Source organism: Arvicanthis niloticus, chromosome 13 (assembly GCF_011762505.2).
Source record: "Arvicanthis niloticus isolate mArvNil1 chromosome 13, mArvNil1.pat.X, whole genome shotgun sequence".
Lineage (NCBI taxonomy): Eukaryota > Metazoa > Chordata > Mammalia > Rodentia > Muridae > Arvicanthis > Arvicanthis niloticus.
The window spans coordinates 23,255,632-23,277,907 of record NC_047670.1 but is presented as its reverse complement, the minus strand read 5'-3'; the positions used below and the strand labels follow the sequence as shown (position 1 = coordinate 23,277,907).

At 37.5% G+C, this 22,276-nt stretch overlaps 1 protein-coding gene across 6 annotated transcripts in view; it reads right to left on the bottom strand.

Annotated features, from left to right (window-relative positions):
* LOC117718776 (nonsense-mediated mRNA decay factor SMG5-like) overlaps positions 1-22,276 on the bottom strand; it is a 121,381-nt gene that overhangs the window by 52,510 nt on the left and 46,595 nt on the right. For 3 of the 6 annotated variants that reach the window (XM_076911332.1, XM_076911333.1, XM_076911331.1), the window contains exon 2: positions 21,421-21,580. The exons of 2 other annotated variants lie outside the window; for them this stretch is intronic. In XM_076911332.1, the coding sequence (XP_076767447.1) occupies positions 21,421-21,493 (73 nt within the window). In that variant the 5' untranslated portion in view covers positions 21,494-21,580. Of the gene's footprint in view, positions 1-21,232; positions 21,581-22,276 lie in introns of those variants that run through there. One more of the 6 variants, XM_076911335.1, reaches the window with a different exon arrangement.

Sequence of the window (22,276 nt, the reverse complement as noted above, 5' to 3'; positions counted from 1 at the left end):
AAAGCAGACAGCACTCAGTGTGAATATGCATATTTACCATAAGTAGCTTACTTTCTGTGTTTATCTTAGTTGTACCAGTCTGTAAACCCACTGAAAGCAGGGAGCTTCTTCCCTTCATGTCCATACTTGCTGTGTCAGGCACAGTGCTAGTATTTGAAACATCACAAATGCCTCTTCAGTAAATATCAAAAGCCAACAAGGTAGACAAAACGAAGACACATTTTACCATTCACACACCTTTTTAATACTGAACATAAATGCTTATAAAATTCTAGTCCACTCCTTGCTGCTTTAAGTGGTAGCATCTCAAAGTGGGTTTATAAGATGTTCTTTAGCCCTGAGCATACAGCAAGCTTGGTGACCAGAATGCAAATGGAAGTCATCCCAGATGAGCAAATACTCCACTCTTCCTCAACCTGTGCTCTGTATACACTGTGCACAGCCAACCTAGCTGAGCCAGCCCTTCCAACTGTCGGAAAGGGACAAGAATTATGAGTGTTTGTTAGTTTGCTTTTGTGAATTTCACATCACTTAGATATTTATGTACTTCCGTGACAGTGATAAAGAGACCTCTAGAGACTATCTACTGAGCTTCACTGCAGGACACCCAAAATTGTCCTCCCGCATACTTTTCTCTCCCCTACCCACTTTCTTACCACGCACTGTTGAGTTCATCTCCTTAATAGTCACTAAGCCTTCTTACTTTTCTGCATCACTTTTAATTTATTCAGATCTGTCTCTATTCAGTACTAGACAATCTATGTGTAGCCATGGTCACAACAATATACCTTTATAGTCCATCTCTTAAAGCAGTGGTCCTCAACCTTCCTAATGCTGTAACCATTTAATACAGTCTCTCCTGTTAGAGTGATCCCAACCACTGTCATAAAAGTGGTTTTGTTGCTATTTAATGACTATAATTTTCTATTTACTATTATGATTTATAGTGTAAAATATCTGTTTTCTGATTGTTTTAGGCAACCCTTGTAAAGGAGTTATTCAAACCTCTCAAAGAAGTTGCAACCGACAGGTTGAGAACCACTCCCTTATAGTGTATAGCAAGAAACACACACACACACACACCAAGTAAAGCCACTTACCACTTCTAAAGAAAAAGATAAGCACCATCCTCCAATTCAAAAAAAAAAAAAACCTTTATACCTTCTGCTCACCACCCACACCTCATGTCACCTCCACACTCCTATGGTAGCCTGTCTTTAAAAGTCCTCCCATTTCAAATGCTCTTTATAATTCTTTGTATATTTGTCTTCACTCTAGTTTACAAATGAAAGACTGGCAATCTGGGCACTTGAGTAACTTCCTCAAAACCACGCATAGAACCGAGCCCTAAACTCAGAGATTCTGGCTACAAATCAGACCTGTGGATTCAAATCTCTCTGCCATAACACCTAAGAAGTATGTTTCCATATGCTCGCACTATGACTCAAAGGGCTTCCTGCATCTCTGCCCATTTAATGCTGGCCATAGTTCTTGAGAAGTCTCACTGAAAGAAGTCTTTCATGGAGTTCGATGACCAAAGAAAGGACAAACTGGGTGTTTAAGGGTTCTATATGGGTTCATTGGCTTTTTTCTTGGGAAATCCAGTTTAATGTCCTGGTCTAGATATCCATATTTGGAACATAGTTAAAGTAGGCCATCTCTATTGGTTTTCTGAGTCTACCAGAGAAAGAAGGAGAGAGAGATGGAGGAAGGGAGAGGGAGAAAGAAAAAGGAGAAGGAGGAGGAGGAAGAAGAAAAAGGAGGAGGAGGAAGAAAAAGGAGGAGGAGGAAGAGGAGGAGGAGGAGGAGGAGAAGAAGAAGAAACTTTCATTCTCAAATGCATGTTTCACTCTTTTAAAATGTTTAACTCCATCTCCTCCACACCCCCCAAAAAATGCACTCTTAAAGTAAAACCACAAATTTCTTAATCCACTAGACAAAAGCTTACCTCCTGTTACACGGATTTATTCTAAGATTAATTTTCTGTTAATATTTTGGTTTATACATCCAAATCATACCTGAATTTTTTTCAACTAATACCAGCATTTGGAAACAAAGTGCCAATAACAACAGCATTACACTAGGCTCACTACATCTAAAATGCATAAAGTCATCCCACTGTGCTCCATATACACAGGCAACCACAACTTGATATCAAGAAAGAAAATATAAAATGAATCCTTAGAGGTCTGTTCCTAAAATTCTAATCTTAACCACAAGAGGGCAGTCTTGACTCAATTCTGGAGTTCATGGCTTTCAAAGCACTGAAAAGGATACACAGATGCATGACAGATGGGAGTATAAATTAGTAAAAAAGAAAAAATTCTCAAAAATAGCATAGGTTCATTTACAGAAATAAGAATGCTCACAACACTTTGACTTGTGTTCAATCAGATAAAATGCTTTGAAAAGCATGAGGCTTAAACTCATAGAAACATACACAAGAAATAGTCCTACAACACTTGAAAATACTTTATAAAAGTGAGAATGACCAAAAATTTTAATGTTATCAATTTAATTAAATAAACAAATCGAATATACAACAATCAGGATAGTTGGGTGGCAATCAACTTAAACATGACACAGTAAAAAGGCACGGGGGAGGGGTGATACTTGATTTATTCTGGATTGAAAGTATGTAAAATTCACATCCAGAAAGAAGTGTACAGAGTGAAAACAGCTTTTTAGGAAGTTAGAATTTTCAATAATTTCTTATTTTCAGTATCATTATAGAGCCATATTTGCACCATGAATTTTAATCACTTTGTCTAGAATAAAATGTGCAAAATAAACTTGGCTGCATCTTTGATACTATAAACCAACCTGAGCATCACCTACACAGGCTGGTTAGCACTGGGAAAAAGCACAGAAGCCAATAGCATGCACTCTATTTTTGATCAGCTGCCACAGAGAGCAAGGGTGTCATAACCACAAGCAGGATGGAGGGACTGAGATTCAAATACAGGTAAGACACAGAGCTTGTCTCTGAAAAGTTTATGGTTCATCAGGACCATATCCACCAGAGTTATATATTTTACTTTTTTGATACAGGAATTTCAAAACAACTTTGTGCTCATCAGCTTTTCGTTATTGTAACATTTGGGAAAGTGGATGCTATTCATTGGTTTAGTTCTGTTGAAAGGCATCCTCATGACAGGAGTATGCAGCAGAACAAATCTACATCATAGCTAGGAGGGAAAGTAGGACAGACTAGAAAGGACATATGGTCCATTTTAATGGCATGTCCCCTGTGACCTAAAGACTTCCCATTAGGCCATATTGATCTTCATCTTCTTCTTAGATTTCGGTCCCTCATCCCATTGCCCAGAATTTGCTTAAGATATTTTATGTGTGTGGTGGTATGAATGTGATGTTTCCCCCGACAGGATTATAGGGTTAAATACTTAGTCTCTGATTGATGAACTGTGTGGGAACCTTGTGGGTACATTGGGAGATGCAGCCTAACTGGAGAATGTGAATAAAACTTGGGGAGTAGGGCTGCAGATGATGCCCACTTCTGGTTTCCATCCTGGATCTCAGCCCCATAAAGCTTCAAGACATGAATATGTCCAGTTTAAGTTCCCAATATGCCATGCTTTCCTTGGCATGATAGGCTTTGGCCTCTGAATTGTGAGCCAAATAATTCCTTCCTCCATTAAGTTGTTTCTGTTAGGTATTTGGTCAACGCAGTGAGAAAGGTAACTCAAAATGTGTGCCCTGTTCTGCTCCTGTTCTTTGAACTCATGAGACTGAATTATTCTTTGTGCTTTTCTACCAGCATTCCAGAAGAACTTGGGGAGTGAGGAGAGGGGCTACTATGTGTTCATTTCTACTTGGTCCATAAGAAAAGATTAGATCTATCCTTTAGCAAGTGAGGCCACCAAGGGATATTGATCAAGATGACTAACAATATGTCTCTGACAGTATAGGGAGAAAAGTTATGAAACTAATTATCTTCAAAGCACTGAGATTCTTATTCAGTTGTCAGTTCAGTAAATATTGGTTGATGTTTACTTAAGGCCAGAGTGAAATGAAGGCCATATAGAAAGTGAAAGACAGCTCTTGCTCTGTAGAGACCGGAGGCTTCTGCTCACTATAGTCAAGTAACGATACAGTGGCAGCATGCAAGAGTAACAAGGAAGCCTTTAAGATTAAACATTTGAGAGTGACCAGCAAAGCAGATCCTGTGTTATTCTGGGAAAGAAGAAGAATGGGATATTTTTTGAGGGTACTTAACTGTATCTAAGAACAAACAAGAGCAGAGATGAAGTTGACAGTTGGTAGAAAGCAAGGTCAATAAAGTGCTAGGACAACTTGCCTAAATGGTCCTAGATGTCCTAATGGTGGTCAAATGGCATGGATACATGGATTCAAGTGTGGAAATCATGCTATCAAACTGCTATTCTAAAGTGATTGCTCAAATCTTATGAGAATGGATTAAAATTTTACTACATTACATTAATATTTACGCTAAGATACCTACAGAGATGGGTGATGCATAACTAACACTTTCATTGCATGAACCTGAGATAATATGTATAAAGAGAACGCAATAACATATTGGTGGTAGTAAGGCAGCCATGCAATAATAGAAAGAGTATATAAACCTTATTTTATTTCATCAGTATATCAATTATGCAGAGTGTTTGCTGGAACTGTCTTATAGAAGAAAAATGAGGATATGAAAGCTATGTAATTTATTAAAGACTCATAGCTAGCAAGTGACAGAATCTAAAAGCGGAGCTAAATTGGTCTGAATTTTAAATCGGGAGATTCTGAACCCCCACTCTATGTAGCCCACTATCCCTGGGCTATTTACTTGTTATCTGGGTTCCTACTTAGCAAAGACAAAATACAGAGCCATGAATACAAGTTCCATCTAAACATTCAACTCTATGGCTCCATCGTTTTTCACTCACTGGCAGCATATAGGACCAGAGCTAACCCACACAAGACTGACAGCAGGAGGCAAAAGAAGTCATGTGGCCCTGCAGGTTTCTGAGATCACTTGATTTCCATTCCTATTAACTGGCAGTCTGAGCCACATTATTTGGAATAATTAACTCTATGTCCCTAAGGAATATGTCCATTCCTCCTCTCTTGCCTTCCTAATAGAAGAATGAGTCTAGAAGAAAGGACAAAATATCTCCATGGAAATGAACCTTCTGTCTCATTTCCAACAATGAGGCCATCTTTAATTTTTTCCTGCTCATCCTCCTACACCTTGATAATGTCATCGTTTTTATGTGATTTCTGAGGATAAGGAGCTCTGAGGAACTTGTATTAAGCAATTACCCCAGGGATCAGCAAGTACAACCCCGTGATATTTACTTAAAATTCTCAATTTGGTGGATATGTCAATATCTTTATAAACAATACTGAATTTTTCCACATTAGCAAATTAATAGCATGTCCAGAAAAATCATTCCCACAAAGAGAATGACATGTCCTTGTATCCCATCTTCTTCATTGGTGAGAAGTGCCATTTAAAGCAGTTTGTGAAATAAATTCTTAAGATTGCATGGGAATAATGTTTAGGCTGCTTTGCCATGAGATAAGAAAAACAAAACAGAAAAAAACAAGTTTGCATGATGTGGATGCTAAAAGAGAAAACAGAGTGTCTATCCCGAAGGTCTGGAGTATAGCGGTATCTCAGTCTTTGATAGATTTTTGTCTCCTTATAAAAAGCATTTTACAAGACACTAACATGCAAAAAGCACTTTTGAAAGCTTAGTGAGCACACAGACAGCTCATGTGGAGTCCTAACAAATGAGATGCAGACAATAAAATCTAGGAACCAAGAATATGGCAAGTGTTATTCTTAGTAAACAAAAGATACCAATGTAACATTTCAATCTAATAAAAAGAGAACTTTCCCAAAATCTCTACTCTTAGTTTTATTTTGTTTTATATCCAGAATAGTTAAAAGCAGCAATTTAACAGCAATATTAAACCAATGTTTGCAATAGCATTATTCACAATACCTAACATAGTAGAAGCAACCAATTACCTATCTCTAGATAAATACATAGAAATACCATATAAAATGCAATATATAACACAGAGACATAGAAAGAAAAAGAACTTTTGTATACATATGTCATATAGATGGGTCTTGAAAGTAGTATGCCACTGAAATAAATCAAACACAGAACAAATACTGTGTGTTTCCAGTAGAATAAGCAAGTTCACAGAGAGCAACAGAACACGTGCTAAGGTGGGGCTTGAGGAAAAAAAAAACACTTGTTATTGGGTTCAGAATTTTTATTTGAAATGATAAAAGTTTGGGATATAGATAACACTAGTGCTTACACACCATGTGATTGTATCTAAGTCCACTCAAGTGTACAGTTTCAAGTGGTTACAACATACTGTATCATAGTATCCTCTAGATAGAAGTCTACCTAGTGTTAAACTAAAAATGCTTAAAGTCTCCATACTGTGGTGACAGAGAGTCCAGGACTTTGAGCTACAATAAAACGAAGTATTACAGAAGTCGTTTTCAAACGTCTTTTAATTACTGAGTTCCTGATGAATTTTCAAGAAATGCTGAAACCTCTTTCTGCGGAAAGCAGTATGAAGAAAACATAAAATACACTGCTGTAGGAAATGTGAGGGCAAACTTTATGATATCCAGAAGCCCCCTCACTGATTTGATTTGGGGATCAGTCATGGTGCAATGACACCACAGCTGTTCTTACAGTTGACCAGTTAAGGTCACCCTGGGCAAGGTATCTCTTAGGCTCATCCACTTGAAGATGTGGTTTCCAGCACTGGTGATATTTGGCAGGGAGTTCTGCAGAATTTTTTGGTCTTGACCAGAAGCTATGCAAAATATAGAAGCATGGCTGTAGGAACGGGGGTATAGAGCTATATCCCACGCCAGTTCAAGCTCAATCTCTGCTACGTGATCCATCAAGGTGTGAGGAGTTCCAATCATTTGCTCCTGCTGCTGTGAACTTCCACACCAAGATAGACTTACACCATCTCAAACCAGGAGCCAAAATTAAGCCTCTTCCTTGTGTTATTCCTGTTAGACACATTATCATAGAGGCAAGAAAAGTAACAATAGAGCAACAAAGGAAGAGGACTCTCACTGACATGTGATATTGGAGTTGAGCTGATGTCCTCAAGAAACAAAACAAACAACAAACAAAAGATAAATAAAAATCACAGGATCAGAAAACAAATGGACACCCATCCTTAGTCCCAAAGTGCATGCATGAAGTCTGAACTTTGCTATGCTGAGTCTTGCAGCCCACATCAGGCATGGGTAAGGATAATAAAGTCAGAGTAAACAATAAGGCATCAAACATCGTGGCTCATCTCACTGCAATATAGTCTGTTTAATAAGCTATTGCAGTCATCTTTAGGGCTATTTTGAGACTTGCCTGCACACAGCTGTCTTTTCCCTGCCCCCCAAGGAAAACTTAATAATATGCTTTCTGTGTGAAAAGAGGTTTTTTTAAAAGAAAATAATCTGGTTATAATTTGAAAAGGAACAACTAAAATTACACATGTTGAAATAATATAGGAAATGCACTCTCCTTTATTACTGGTTACAAAGTTCTATTTTTATACTACTATCTAGTGTGTAGGAGTATTTTCTCTGGGTTTCTCAGACTGGTAGCATTTTTATAGAGTTCATACAAGCTGGTACTTGTTAATCCTCATTTTAAAAATTCATCAAATTAGACATATTTTAAATAATAATTTTTTGGCTAGCTTCCAATGGATAAGAATACCCAGCAAGCATGTTGGTGCATTCTTAACCAATCAAATAGCAAAAACATTTAAACATGAACTATTTCTATTGTATCTCTACTACGTATACTAATAACAAGTATGGATGTATATAACAGAGACTATTGAGAAGTACTTTGAACTGTATATTTGAACTTTTCCAATAAAAGTCCTTTTAGGGTTTTCTAACTCTAAGCACCACAAAGCCAAGTGGCATATTCAAGTCCAGGCTGGCAGCAGCACTTGAACATCCCCAACTCTACCTATGATCATGTGTTTTATTCTGAGTGCATAGACGCTCTACCCCATAATCTAACAAATCTAGCCTGACAGTTGAATTTTCCATGACAACACCTACCTCCGAGGGCCAACACTCCACTTTCATTGCTCTGCGAATGCCATTGTCATTTCTGTGTTTGATACTTCCCTTTCTGAGTTAAGACAAACACCACAGGGCTGACGGCTAAGGAGTATGTTTATCTGTCTATAATGCAGCCAGGGCAGAACTGACCTGCTCCCCTGGCACAGTGTTAGGACTGACACCATTCACTCAAATTAAATGTGATTACCAAAAGACACATCCAATCTTACATGAATTTACCCTTCCATAATTATGCTTATATAATGGTCTGTAAATATTTGTCAGAACTTCTCTCTGTAACTTGGATTTTCAATGATATGATCAACAGTGCTGGTGGGTGGTATCATAAAAGGACCTATATGCCACTGTTGTCATGTAAGATGATATTTTAAAAAAAATGTTGGGCTCAGACAGATTTTTTTACAGCAATTTTTTTTTTATTTTGATGGGTTTCTCATATCTACTGCAAGTCACATTGAATTTCCTTTTAGTGCAAAAATACAAAGGTTCTTTTTAAAGTAGTATTATTTAAGTTAATAATCATCTCTGTATTAGTAAATGCTATTAAGTAAATAAGATATATTTACTTTGCTATAGTAAACGTTAGGAAAAATGATAGAAAGAAAAATATATACTCTATGATTTTCTGATGAAAGAATAAATGACTATATTTGAATCTGGAAATATAGGCAAGAATTTCTAAGAAGACAAAGGAAACAGAAAGTCATCCCAGACAGACAACTAGGATGAGCACTCTGGACTTAATACAATTAAAGAGTACTAGACAGGTGAATAAGAGAAAACAAGAAACCAGATCACAAACAACTTTACTAGGCTAAAATCTTATCAATGATGAAAGACCATGAGAAGCTAGCAGAATGTTACAAGCCAGAATCAACAGGGCTGACTGAGGTTGGGAGGGGTGGCACTTGATAAAGGGCAAGGACACTGTGAGATTAATTTTGAAGATGTAAAGGAAAAGACCAGGAGGTGTTATTTCTTTTAGATTAAAAAAAAATTGAATTATTAAAAAAATAACAGCATCTCTAATTAGAAATATTTAAGTATATTATTTTATGGTGGGCAGTTGATATTGTAAGTGGCTAAGAACGCAAAATGGCTATTTTCATGGCATAACACAATTTCTTAATATTCAGAAAGTGGTACATTAAAACAATAAGGTGTCAGGAAATTGAACAAAAATATGTAGTAGGGGGTGGGATGAGGAACTGTGGATAGCCACAGGAGGCGCCCAGGACCCAAAAGGGATAGATGACTTTAGCTGAAATGCACAGAGAAGAGGGAGATAAAACCTTTAGAGATTACCTCCAGTAGATAAGCACGTCTCCTGTTCAGGGGATGGGAACACCCACCCATCTCAAAGTATTTAATCCAGAAATGTTCCTGTCCAAAGAAAGAATAGGGACAAAAATGGAACCAAAGGAAGGGCCCACTAGGGGATCCCACCTGGGGATCCATCATGTTTGCAGACACCAAATCCAACACTGTTGCCATAGTCAAGAGGCACTTGCTGACAGGAACCTGGTGTTGCAGTTCCTTGGGAGGTCCAGCCAGCAACTGACCAATGCAGATGTGGATGCTTGGAGTCAACCATCAGACTGAGCTCAAGGAACCTGGCAGGGGAGCTGGCAGAAGGACTGGAGGAGTGGAAGGGGATTGAGACCCCATTGGAAGAACAACATAGGCTCACCTGACCACCCTGTTCTCCCATAGACTAGACCACCAACCAAGGAGTGTACCTGGAGGGATCCATGGCTCCAGATACATGTGTAGCAGAGGATGGCCTTGTCTGACATCAGTGAGAGGAGAGGTCCTTGGTCCTGTGGAGGTTTGATGCCTCAGCATAGGGGAGATGCTGGAACAGTGGGGCAGGAGTGGATCGGTGGGTGAGGGAGCACCCTCATACAGGCAAAGGGGAGAGGGGATGGTGGATGCGGGATGGGGGATTGGTGGAGGGGTAACCTGGAAGTGGGCTATCATTTGAGATGCAAACAAATAGACTGACTAATAATAAATAAATAAATAAATAAATAAATAAATAAATAAATAAAAACAGTAAGGTACAGGCATTTGAGCATTAGACTATTGAAAACTGAAGATAGAACAGTGTGAATAAAAAAGCTTCTCATACCACGATAATGAGAGTATAAGCCGATGTGAAGAACATGTGGTCATTAGGGAAAAACTGCTACCGGTGAGGCTGGGGTTTGTCTTTGAACATGAACTAAGACATTTCAAATGTATTTTATTGACAAAGGGTTTATAAGAAGATGGGAAACAGAGCTATATGCTCGGTGGTTAACTCTGCCTAATAAAACGCCTATAAAAGTATCTGTTGAATAAACTACTCATTTTCCTGTCCTTTCAACTTCTGTCCTCGATAAACCAGTAACTGATACCCTGAGTGAATGCAAGTGGCCATGAAAAACAGAGGAGCTATCTGATATGTGTGCATCATTAAGCATCTATACATATTTATTAAATATAGTTATCTAATAATATGTGTACATATACATGTTATGATGTAATCAGCACAAGATGAAAATCAGACATTTTTTGAAATTTCCCCAAAGTCTGTAGCATGAATAAAGAAGACCTGCCAAGGAAAAGCTTCCAGAACATCAGCATGTTAATTTGAAAAGGAGGGAGGACTCACACCAGGGAGGACCTCCTGGACCACAACTAGACTTAGACAAAGGGCACTGTCCTTCCCTCAACCAGCTGGTCTGGGAAGCCACACCTGGTCTCTGTCACAGCTGTGGCCAGGTGAGAGTCTTTCTTAGTCTGCACTTACATGACACTCAGCATTACTGGAAAAAATGTGTGAGTTTAGGGGAGCCAACACCTCTTCTTTGTCTGTATCAGAGAGTGTACCCTCATTTACAAAGGGGCTACTACACTAAGTCTTAGTGGCCAAATGGGTTCTTAGCCTAGAAATCTTGCTCTCCTGATCCATGCAAAGAAATTATCAGGAGACCTCGTCTCTTTTCTCATGTATTATTGAAGAGCCTATGCCATTCTGCATAGACACAAAAAATAATCATATTAGTCCAATTGGATTAGTTCAATGCATATCATTTGTAAAGCCCTTGGGGGGAAATGGCGAATACTTTCCTTTGTTTTGAGAAAATCTGATTGAAGCAGATCATACATATGTTTGCAAAGGATAAAGAACCAGATTAATTTAAATAGGGAAAGCTACAGGGAGCATTAGTCATAGGCATTATTTTGCTAACAAAGGCTACCAGAAAAAAATTAAAATAAAAATCATTGATGGGTAGCTGCATGATGCGTTAAAATATAACCTAATTGACAGTCCTTACATAATAAATCCTAAAGTAAATTTATTTATAAAATCAAATTCTATTCTAGCATCTACTAATACTAAATCCCATGGTAAATTTAGTTATAAAATGAAGCTCTAATGTGAAGAAAATATAAAGAAGAATAAAATGAAGAATAAAATTAATATAATGAATTATATAAGATATTCTGAATATTCTGTTATTTCTTTTTGCATTTTTTAAATTAAATCTTAAATTTTATATTTGCTACTAAGTTAACCTCTAAAAATAAAATATTGTTAACAGAGCTGTATAAGAACTATAGAATATTCATTTGCTGAGTCATGGTCCAAGTCTGACCTCTCTTACTATATAGAAATGTTTGTTATAGTGCTTTTATTATAACAGTATTCAGACACATTTCAAATCTACATGAAAAATAAAGTATTATTTGTCAAAGTTCCATGTCCCATTATAGGTCATTTTCCCCAGAACACAGATAAAGAATATTTTTCACCCTGTTTAGCCATGAAATAAAATATTGCTCAGTCTCAAGAGGGGAAGACAATGGATTTCCATCTATACTGAATGACATTTTAAAAATCTCTGTTCCCTAAGCCTTCCAAATAAACATTGCTCACAACATGAAAGAAAGGGATCAGAAAGAAATAAAGGACTGAAGGGGGAAATTTGAGGCAGGATGACAGGCTCATTAAAATGTGCAGAAAGCATCTCCAACTCCCTCGAGAATGCTGCCATCATGAAATAATCACAGATGAATGTGGAAAGAGTGGACTCTGGCAGAGGCCTTATATTGCACCCAAGAAGTTGATGATTATATCCTGGAAATGTGACCCTATGAAAGGCCAGCTTCTTTGTTGCTTAATAGAGTTCACAGAAAATGCTTGTCTCCAAAATGAGATTTCTCCCATATTCACTGTGCAGCATGGACGCCTTGACAGGATGAGCAGGGAGCATTTTCTCCTAATCAAGGGGGGGCACATGAACCCCTGGGGGTGGAAGATTGCAAGCAATCAAGATCAACAGTTACAGAAAAAGCCATTGCCTTCTGCTCTGTTGTCAAGTGGGCATAAAGCAAGGACGAGAAAGGCTGCTGAAACTTGGTAGAATGAGGGATAATAGGTCAGATGGAGCCATTTGTCTTAGTAATCATCCCATTTCAGTCGCCAAGGATCTGGGAAGTATTCCCTCGCTGCCCGGGTAGCATATTTATGTAGCATGTTTAACCCTTAATTAAAATCCCCGTTTTCTCATCCAGTTAGTTCAAAAATCATATGAATATTTTATTGTGAAGATACAATCAAGGGTTTCTAAATTGTATGAGATACGGTGTCTTGCCTCCTGGTGCAGCTAAAAAATAGCAAAGGCAGTATAGGTGAAAGTAGCCAAGTAAAGGCTGCACCTTAAGAGGCCTTTGGAAAAACATCTCTAATACAGTTTCCAAATGGGGATATAGTCCCAACACTCATGGTCTCTGGTTCAAATATTGTTTGCTTATACTTTTAAATAAAACTAAGAGTAGAAAATCAGACTTGGTAATTTCTTTAATTTTTGGTAAATTACATATTTGAATGTGTGTGTACACATACACACATACACACACACACATGCACATACACACACACTCTAAATAACAAAGTATTACCCTTGCATTTATGAGGCCCTAATTTCAATTCCAAGCATGTTTGTGTGTGTGTGTGTGTGTGTGTGTGTGTGTATGTGTATGATACATGCAAATGTGTTATTCACTTATTATTAAATAGGTTAACTAAACTTTGTGTAAACATGTATATATATATATATATATATAGTATATAATTATATTATGTTAACAATAATCAGAAAAGTACTTCAGTATTAATATTGGCTACACTTATAACAGGGTCAGTAAGTGTGGAATTTGAAGGAAGAAATGAAGAGCAGCTATCTCTTTATTTGAATATTTGCCCCCAAAAATGTATTCATCAAGAACACAGCTAAACAATAGAGTATTTACCTTGCGTTTATGAAACTCTAAGTTCAATTCCAAGTATATATGTGTGGATGTATGTGTGTGTATAATACACACATGTGTATATTCACTTAATATCCAGATAGGCTAATAATCTTTAAAATATGTTTTAACCATGGTTATTCCATAGCTGGACTTGCCTAAAGCTGTAGAATACAGCTAAATCCCAAGTAAGTTAAATAAAGAGGAATTGCAAAATGCAAAATGAAGCTTTACCAACGTGAGTTCTACCATATAGGAAAGTTCTCTGAAGGTTGCTTTAGTTGCTGAAAGACTGTCTGGGATGTCTGTCCATTAAGGTAATCAATGTTTACCCTATGTTGTAGTTTGTATGTGGAAGTACCCACACTAAAGGCTCAGGATCTGGAAAGTGATGAAAATCTTTAAGAAGTGAGGTCCAGGTGCCTCTCTCTCTCAAGGATCACACATCTTTTTTCTTTTGTTGTGTCTTTCTTTCGATGGCCTTGTTTTCTTCTAATATTTATACTTAAGCCTGTATTAAAATAAATGTATGAATATCACCAAAAAGGAGAAGTACTCTCCTTGTGGGAGATCTTAGCTCACTAGTACATGACCTCAAAAATAATTATGGGATGAGACCCCTGCTCATCCTTCTTTCCTATGTTACCCAGCTACCATGAAGTGAGCTCTATCCTGGCCTCCTGCTGTGATGTGCTACCTCATCACAAGTACAAGGCTATGGGACCAGCCTGCCAAGAACTTAAGTTTCCAAACTGTAAGCTAAAACAGCCCTTTTTTGGTTGTCTCTTGGGTGTTTCATTATAGTAATACAGAGAGCTGACAAACATACTTTTGTCTCCCTAAATATTCCTGAAGCTAAATTTAAAAGTAGACTCCAAATGGTCCTTAACTCTGTTTATAATATGCCAGGTTTATCAAGCTGTGAGATTCAGGACCTCCATAATTGGTGTGGTTTCTCTAATATACCTATAAAAGCTCTGCTATTTGTAAGATTTAAGGGGAAAATATGTTTCTTAAAGTAAACTTTCCCCAATTGTAGCTACTAAGATTCTATGCTAGACAGTTCAGAATGTAAGAATTGAGGCACAACTCACCTCCTAATCGTATTAGCTACTTCTGTTGTTATATAGAAAAACCAACAAAAAGCAACTTAGAGGTAAAGGGATTCTGGACAGAATACAGTCCCTCCTGGTGGAGAAGGCAGGTTAGCAGGCACACAAGGCTGGTCTAGCAGCCAGGAAGCAGGCTGATCATATTGTAGAATGAGGCAGAAAATGAACAGAAAGTAGAGCCAATCTCTTACACCTCAAAGTATCCCACCTCCTAAAGGTTCAGTAACTTTTCCAAACAGCACTTTCAACTTGAGACCAAGAATTCAAATATGTGAGAGCCTATGAGAGATAATTCTCATTTAGATTGCAATACTAACATAAGACTAAGGCGTGCCCAACAAAACTCATACAACACTTGCAGAAAGGGCTAAGAAACAAAGTTAAACTTTTCCTAATTATGACCTTGTTTTTGTTGTTGTTTGTTTGTGTTTTTCCATTGGATAATAATTCTGGACTTCATGAATCATCAAGTCAGTAATTTTCTGCAGAGAGCAGTCATTGGCTAAAGGTAGGCTTTCCCTAGTTATCTATCAGTATTTTTCTTATTTCTTAGGTATTGACCTTAATCAACTTATTCTTTAGGTATTGACCCTTAAGTCAAGAATACTGTTAGTAGCAAATGGATCAGAAAGTATTATAAACTAAAGGCAGACATCCAGGCATTGATATTGTCCTCTCTCTAATGTCAAAAATCAAGTTCATCCAAAACACCATGTGCTGCTTCTAAAGAAGGCTAAATTACCCCAATTGTCTAAAAAATCCTTTTAAGGGATCCATTATACTAATATCTGACAATTAGAAACTGAGTCTCATTTAACATGCTTGATGCTCTCACTTAAAGGCAATAATTACTAAAAAGAGCAAGTTGTATAAACCTGTGTCCCAGCATGTAGGTTGATACGACAGACACCCCACTGGTTCTAATGCAACCATCAGGCAGAGCTTTTTATATTTAATGTTGAACAAATTATCCTTTGTAAAAGGCAGATTGAGAACTCTCGCTGTCAATCTTTCCCAAACTGCTACATTTCCATTTCATAGAATGTCCTGAAAATCCACTCCAAAATAAGCAAGGATCCCTAAAATCACAAAGCAAGAATAAATCCAAATAGAAAGGGGAGAATACCCGGAGTTCCATACTGAGCCAGCGGCAGGAAAGTGCCCTGTAAGTCAGCACTCTGTCAAAGATTGACATCCAAATTCCAAAGGTGGGACTCTCTTTGTCCAGGGCAAGAATCTCAAGAGAATTAAGGTTTGGAGGGTTTCACAAACAAGGAGAGAATAGTTCCTGCAATATAGGAAATGTTTTACATTGCAAGGCAGAATGGACTTAAAGCTGGGAGATATTGCAAGAGGTCATATCTGGTGACCCCACCATAGAAATTTCCATGTGGATAGAAATTCCAATTCCATGTGTATTTTAATATTGGGCCAGGGAGCCTTCTGAAGTAAGGCTTATGTTTTGCAGCTTTCTCCCCATATCTTCCCAATAATGAACAACAACCTATATAGTCTTTTCATTTCACTGAATTTGACCCTCAGGGCAACATATTCCAATTGATTGTGAACCATAAACTTCTTCCATGAAAACATAGAATTTCATAATCTGCTTTACAATGTTACAATGTTACAATCACTTGCTATGTATCTGAGGATGACCTGGAACTTCTGACTCTTTTGCTGTTTCCGCCCAAGTGTGGGGATCACATGCTATACCACTGAACTGCTTAGTTTACACAGAGGTGACATCAACCCCTGGGCTTTTTTGCATTAAGCACTCAACTGAGCTAAATGCTTGGCCTCCAAAAAAGGCTTATTGTAATTATAAATATACATTAAATCCATAAAAGACTTAAAAGATTTTTTTATGTCTTCAAGTACTCTATCTGTATATATAACTGCGTGCCAGAAGAAGGCATTAGATCACCTTGCAAATGGTTCTGAGACTCCACGTGATTGCTGGGAATTAAATTCTGGGACCTCTGGAAGGGCAGCCAGTCCCCTTAACTGCTGAGCCATCTCTTCAAACCCCTGAAGACAAGTGTTTCTTTCTCCCTATTTATTGGTTTCTACTAATGTTTTCAGTCATGCAATAAAATGCTTTAAATTTATACTATTTGTAATTTTGTAAAAAAAATGAATTCTGGAAAAGAAAAGAAATGGTTTCAATATTATATATACACATATATATACAATATTATATATATATACACACATATATATACAATATCATATATACACATATATACATTATATACACACATATATACAATATTATATATACACACACATATATACATATATATACACACACATGTATACATATATATACATATGTGTGTATATATACATATATATGTATATGTATATATATATGTATATATATACACACACACATACATACTGAAGATAAAATAATAAATAACATCTATAGCCAGTTTTCACCTCCAGTTCAGCTAATTAGAAGCGAATCTCTAGGACAGGATTCTATCATATACCAGACCTGTATCACTAATACCAGGTCCATGTGATTAACCTTCAGACTTCTCAAGTTAAATATGCTGACAAAGACAAATTTTATACCTCTACCTGACAAAGGGTCTATATCAGAACACACGAAGAACTGCTACAGAGTACAGACACACACCCATGCATATATATACACATACACACGCACAGTACAAAATATGAACAATAACTTTACAAGAGCAATTATCCATAGAGTAAAATAGGTCCTCATTATTATTAGTCATAATGTGAATGCAAATAACGGTATACTACTATTTCACAACACACTCCACAGAATGTCCAAAATGAAACCAAATGTCTCCAGTAAAGCCGAGCTGAACTCTCAGCTGCTGTAGATGGGGATGCAGGTACGAATGTTGCAGAAGATTCATGGCACTATCTGCTAACCTTATGTATTGGAGCTTTGCTGGAACCCCATTCCTAGGCATTTGTGCATATAAACTTCAAGTGACAGCTGAAAATTAACTACTGTACTATTAGTGACACCCACAGATTAAAAAAAATAATAAACCTTAATGTTCTTCTACAGTAGAAAGGGTAAATTGTAGTATACTTATATGAAGGAATTCTACGCAGCAATGCCTATGGATAAATAATAGCTACATCCTTTCACATGAACTGGTTCTACCAGGTTCCTATGGCAGAAGTGAGCTACAAAGAGTGAGTCTTGAATCGTTGCATTTCACGAAGCAGAGAAACAAATGTCTAGACTTAGAAGTTGAGACAGTATTTATGGAGTATTTTGGAGAAAACGTACTGGGAGAAAGCAAACAGAGGGCCTCTGGTTGCTGGTAAGAATTTTATTCAGAATTGGTTGCATGAGTTCTTCATCTTGTAAATCTAATACTTTTCTAAATGTAGTCATACTTCAAAAATAGCCAACGTTCATCACAATAAGATAACCCTTTCATCAGAATGGGTTTTTATACTTAAAAGCTGTTTTTTATATATGTGGCCCTGTCGCTGTTGTGTGAGTCACCAGTTTGGTCACTCATTAGACAGAGTTTAAAATGTCTCATCTGTATGGGGGACAGTGCTGGATGTTGTAAGACACAAAGAACAAAATACCTATACACTGACCTGCCACACATTTGTGCACACAGCACTAGTTCGTCCTCTCTTGGGTACCAAGCATGGTAGCTTCCCACATTATCATACTCTTACATCAAGAAAAGAAGGATCTTCATACATGCTTATTCTCCTCTCAGGACATTATATAAAAAAAATATAATGACATTTGTGGAGGGAAAAAATGTAATTCTACTTTTAATCCTTAACAGGGAAGATTGTGAAGGAAGTATAACAACCTAACTCCCAGTGATTTCCTTGGCTACTTGAAAAGTGAAAAAAAAATATACACACAAATTCTAAACCAAGTTGTGCTTTGATTTCATTATTTCATAGATTAATCGCTAATAGGAACTATGTGATAATTTAAATTTATTCCTAAAGCTCAAGAAATTTTAACATTTAAAATAAGGAATCAGTCTGAGAAACCATGGGAGAATCTATATAGTAACTATGAAGTTTAAATTAGGTGTTTCTGAAAAAAAGTTAGAGTTCCATTTATTAAAGTATTGGTTTTATAAATGTATCATTCTCCTTTGGGCTAATGCCTTCTAATACATGTGACCATTTACATCAGTGGTTCAGCCTTTTATATAAGTGACATTTTCAAAAACTTATGAATATATTTTGTAAGACTAATCCTCTATAACCCACAGGGTTTTTACTGATTCCAAATGTAATAATTTTTGCTTGACATTTAGGTGTCTCTTTCTATTTGTCCTATGGTGACCTTGCATTGATTTTTCCAGGTTGGTCCTACTCTTAATATATATGTATCTTCTGCTGTGCATTTAGTACAACCCCTTGAAACAAAACAGCAGTCAATAATCACCATTATATGAAATGATCTCCTTTAACTCAACACCTCCACATACTGAGCTAATCTGAAATGGAGATTGAACAGCTGTGGGTTCCATCAAGGATGGGCAGCCTGTGCATGCCATGGTTCAGAGGAACACTCCTCATGCTCCTAAGGGGAAATTACACTTTAAAGTTTGCAGAACAAAGGAGATGATGCTCCTGCTTCAGAAAAGTTTAGACATCAGATAGTACACAATAATGTGTGGAGTGTGTGTGTGTGTTTCTTTTGTTTGTGTAATTCTAGTTTGTTTGTTTGTTTGTGGGGGGCAAACCATGATCAGATTATATCATATGAAAAATATTTTCAGTAAAAAAAAATCATTTACAAGAACCTGAATACTGATGTAAGAATATCACGTCAGAGCTCTATGAACTGAATGCTTTCGGTAGTGAGAGCCAAGTACTTTACAGGATAGATAACAGAGACATTACCAGGAAGTGACCCGTTAGCTGGTGGTGAAATCAAACAAGTGTAAACTGAGTAGAAACAATGTGGGAAAAGTCATCTACTCCCTTCCAGACACAAGGCAGGAACTCTTTACTACTTGAACCCTCCACCCGACAGACTGACAGCTCTCAGGATCAAAGAGCATCTCAGAAGCAGCCACAGCCTGTGCTCACTTACCACTGTCTGCACACTCTTGTAAAATCTGAGTTCCAGGGCCCGGGGGGCCATGTAAGCACACATTCCTTCAGGTGTTACACCTGTGCCTGGGTGGTAAGCTCTCAGTCACAGACACTCCACCCAAGCTTATCTATGGGTCCATGACTTGCATGAGTCTTTTTCAGTTAATAGAATCTGGAAAGGAGGCTTTTAGTGTGGTCCACCAATTACCTTCAAATGGTAATGCAAAGACTTGCTATTGTTTCAGCTTGAGGTCTGGGGTGGTTTGGATAAGTATACCCCCCACCCAAATGCTCATACATTTGAATGCCTAGTCCCCAGAAAGTAACACTGTTTGAAAGTAGGATTAAGAGGTGTGGCCTTATTGGCATAGGTGTGCCTTTGTTGGAGAAAGTGTGTCACTGGGGTGGGGGAGGGTGAGCTTTGAGGTTTCAAAAGCCCAAGCCAGTTCCAGTGCCCCTACTCCATGTCCCCTTCTTTCCCATACCCCTAACCTGGGAACCAAGATAATGGAACGAACCTTTCAGCCAAGGTTCCTGTGATAAGCACGCTGCCATGCTTCCTAACATGATAGTGGAATAGGCCTCTGAAATTGTAAGTAAGCCCCCTAATTAAATGCTTTCTTTCATTTGTGTCTCTTCACAGCAATAGAATAGTAACCAACACATTGACTCACAAAAATGATGGAGAGAGAGAGAGAGAGAGAGAGAGAGAGAGAGAGAGAGAGAGAGAACAGGAAAGGCAGCTGGAAGACAAAATTTAAGAGATATTTTGTACTTTTACAAGGAAATTTTGCTTTATCTTATAGACAATAATTCAACTATAAGAATCCTCAATTAGGGTAATTAGATGATCATATTAACTCTATTCATAAAAGTATATGTTGATAGTTACAATACATTGTGTGTTTTTAATATCTGAGTATTGGGATATTTATGTGTCCTACAGAAGTATTAAACAGTATGAATTTAAATTCCTATTGGGCAATGAACTATCACATTAAGTTGGTAATTTGACCTCTTTGTAATTAAATGACATTTATTCTCTGTATGCATAGTATACAGCTGGCATTAACGTGAAGGTTAATTAATTGAGAAACTAAATGTAAAAAACTTAACATTTGGTACACAGCAATAGCTACTAGCATTTTTTTAAGGGAGATTCATTGTCATTGCAATTACACAACATTTCAGTTAATCACTGGCTTAAGAGTGCTCAATTGCAGCCCAAGCTTTACTTCAAGATGCACCAAAAATTTTTTTGAAAATATATAAACTAAGACCTCATTTAAATATTCTAATTCAGTGTATCTTCAGCAAGTCTCTGTATTTACTTCAGGTTCTAGGATAACTTGGACTCATAGTCACAATCAAGAATACTTTATTAAATGTTACTGTCATTAGGATAAGCTTTGCTTAAAAAGCATAGCAGCTGAGCTGAATTTGGTCATTTCTTCACTTCAGCTCTTACCATCCTGAGGGAGTGGGAATAGTGTTCTTGTGCAAATGGAATGATAATACAAGGCCTGGCTCCCAATCAAAGAGAATAATACACAAAACAAATGCTGATGAAGGGGGACCAGATGAAGAGATCAAAAGGAACTATATTACATACCTCACATTTCAACCACACAAAGGAGTCAAAGGTCATGATGTTGCCATCAGTTAAAAACCAAGACCCAAGGGGAAAAAAAACCTATCAGTGACCATGTGGGTGATCAGAACAGATAGCAGATGGGTGGAAAGGAAGGCAGAGATGAACTGGAGGCTCCCAGAGCTGGAAGGCAAGGCAGGTGGTCAAACCTGAGGCAGGACAGCAGGAGCCAGGTGATCTGCAAGTAAGGTGAGCAGGAGGACAGGTACCAGGTACCAGCATAAGGGAGAGCTTGATTCCAAGGCAATCTTCAGTCCCTGGCAGGAAGCTTCTTACAGACTTCCTGCTGTGGCAGAAACCAGTCTAGGCCTGTAGGTGGAAGCAAGAAAATGCATGAAAATGGAGAAAGCAAGGCTAATGAAATGAGAGCAGGAATCCTATAAGATCTCTGTCAAAATGCAGACAACCACCAAGATGTAAAGCCAGAAAGAAATCATAGGTATTACTTAAACAGAAGCTTACAAGCAAGAAATTATAACACATGCCTAAAGTATGGCACCATAATGTATATTTTAGAAGAAAAAATGAAAATAGCAATCTCATTCATGGATTCAAATGTTTATTCTGATAAAATGACAATGATTGAATTCCTTTGATTGTCACACCCCCGGCAGAGTCCTTGATGACCATAGTAGAATCAGCAAGGATAAGATACATCCCAGTATGATGCAGGAGTCTTAAAATATAGTTAATACTAGGTTATCAGGAAGACTTCTCACTTAAAGCATTAAATCGCTCACCAGAGATAATGAGGACATAATATGATCCACTTTGGATAAATAGCATTCATAAAGACACAGTGATGGTGTTGGAGTAGAATGCTTGGGGAGAAATAGTTCAGTAGGCCTTCTGTATGTGTTGCATAGTACAGAAGAATGAAAAGTTCATACTACAGACAAAGGAGCACATATGGCAAGCCTCGTTAAAATGCAGGGTATTAAATAAAAAGAAGGTATGTGAAATCAGATAGAAAAGTGGCAGGAAGGAGCCCGTGGAGTACTTCAG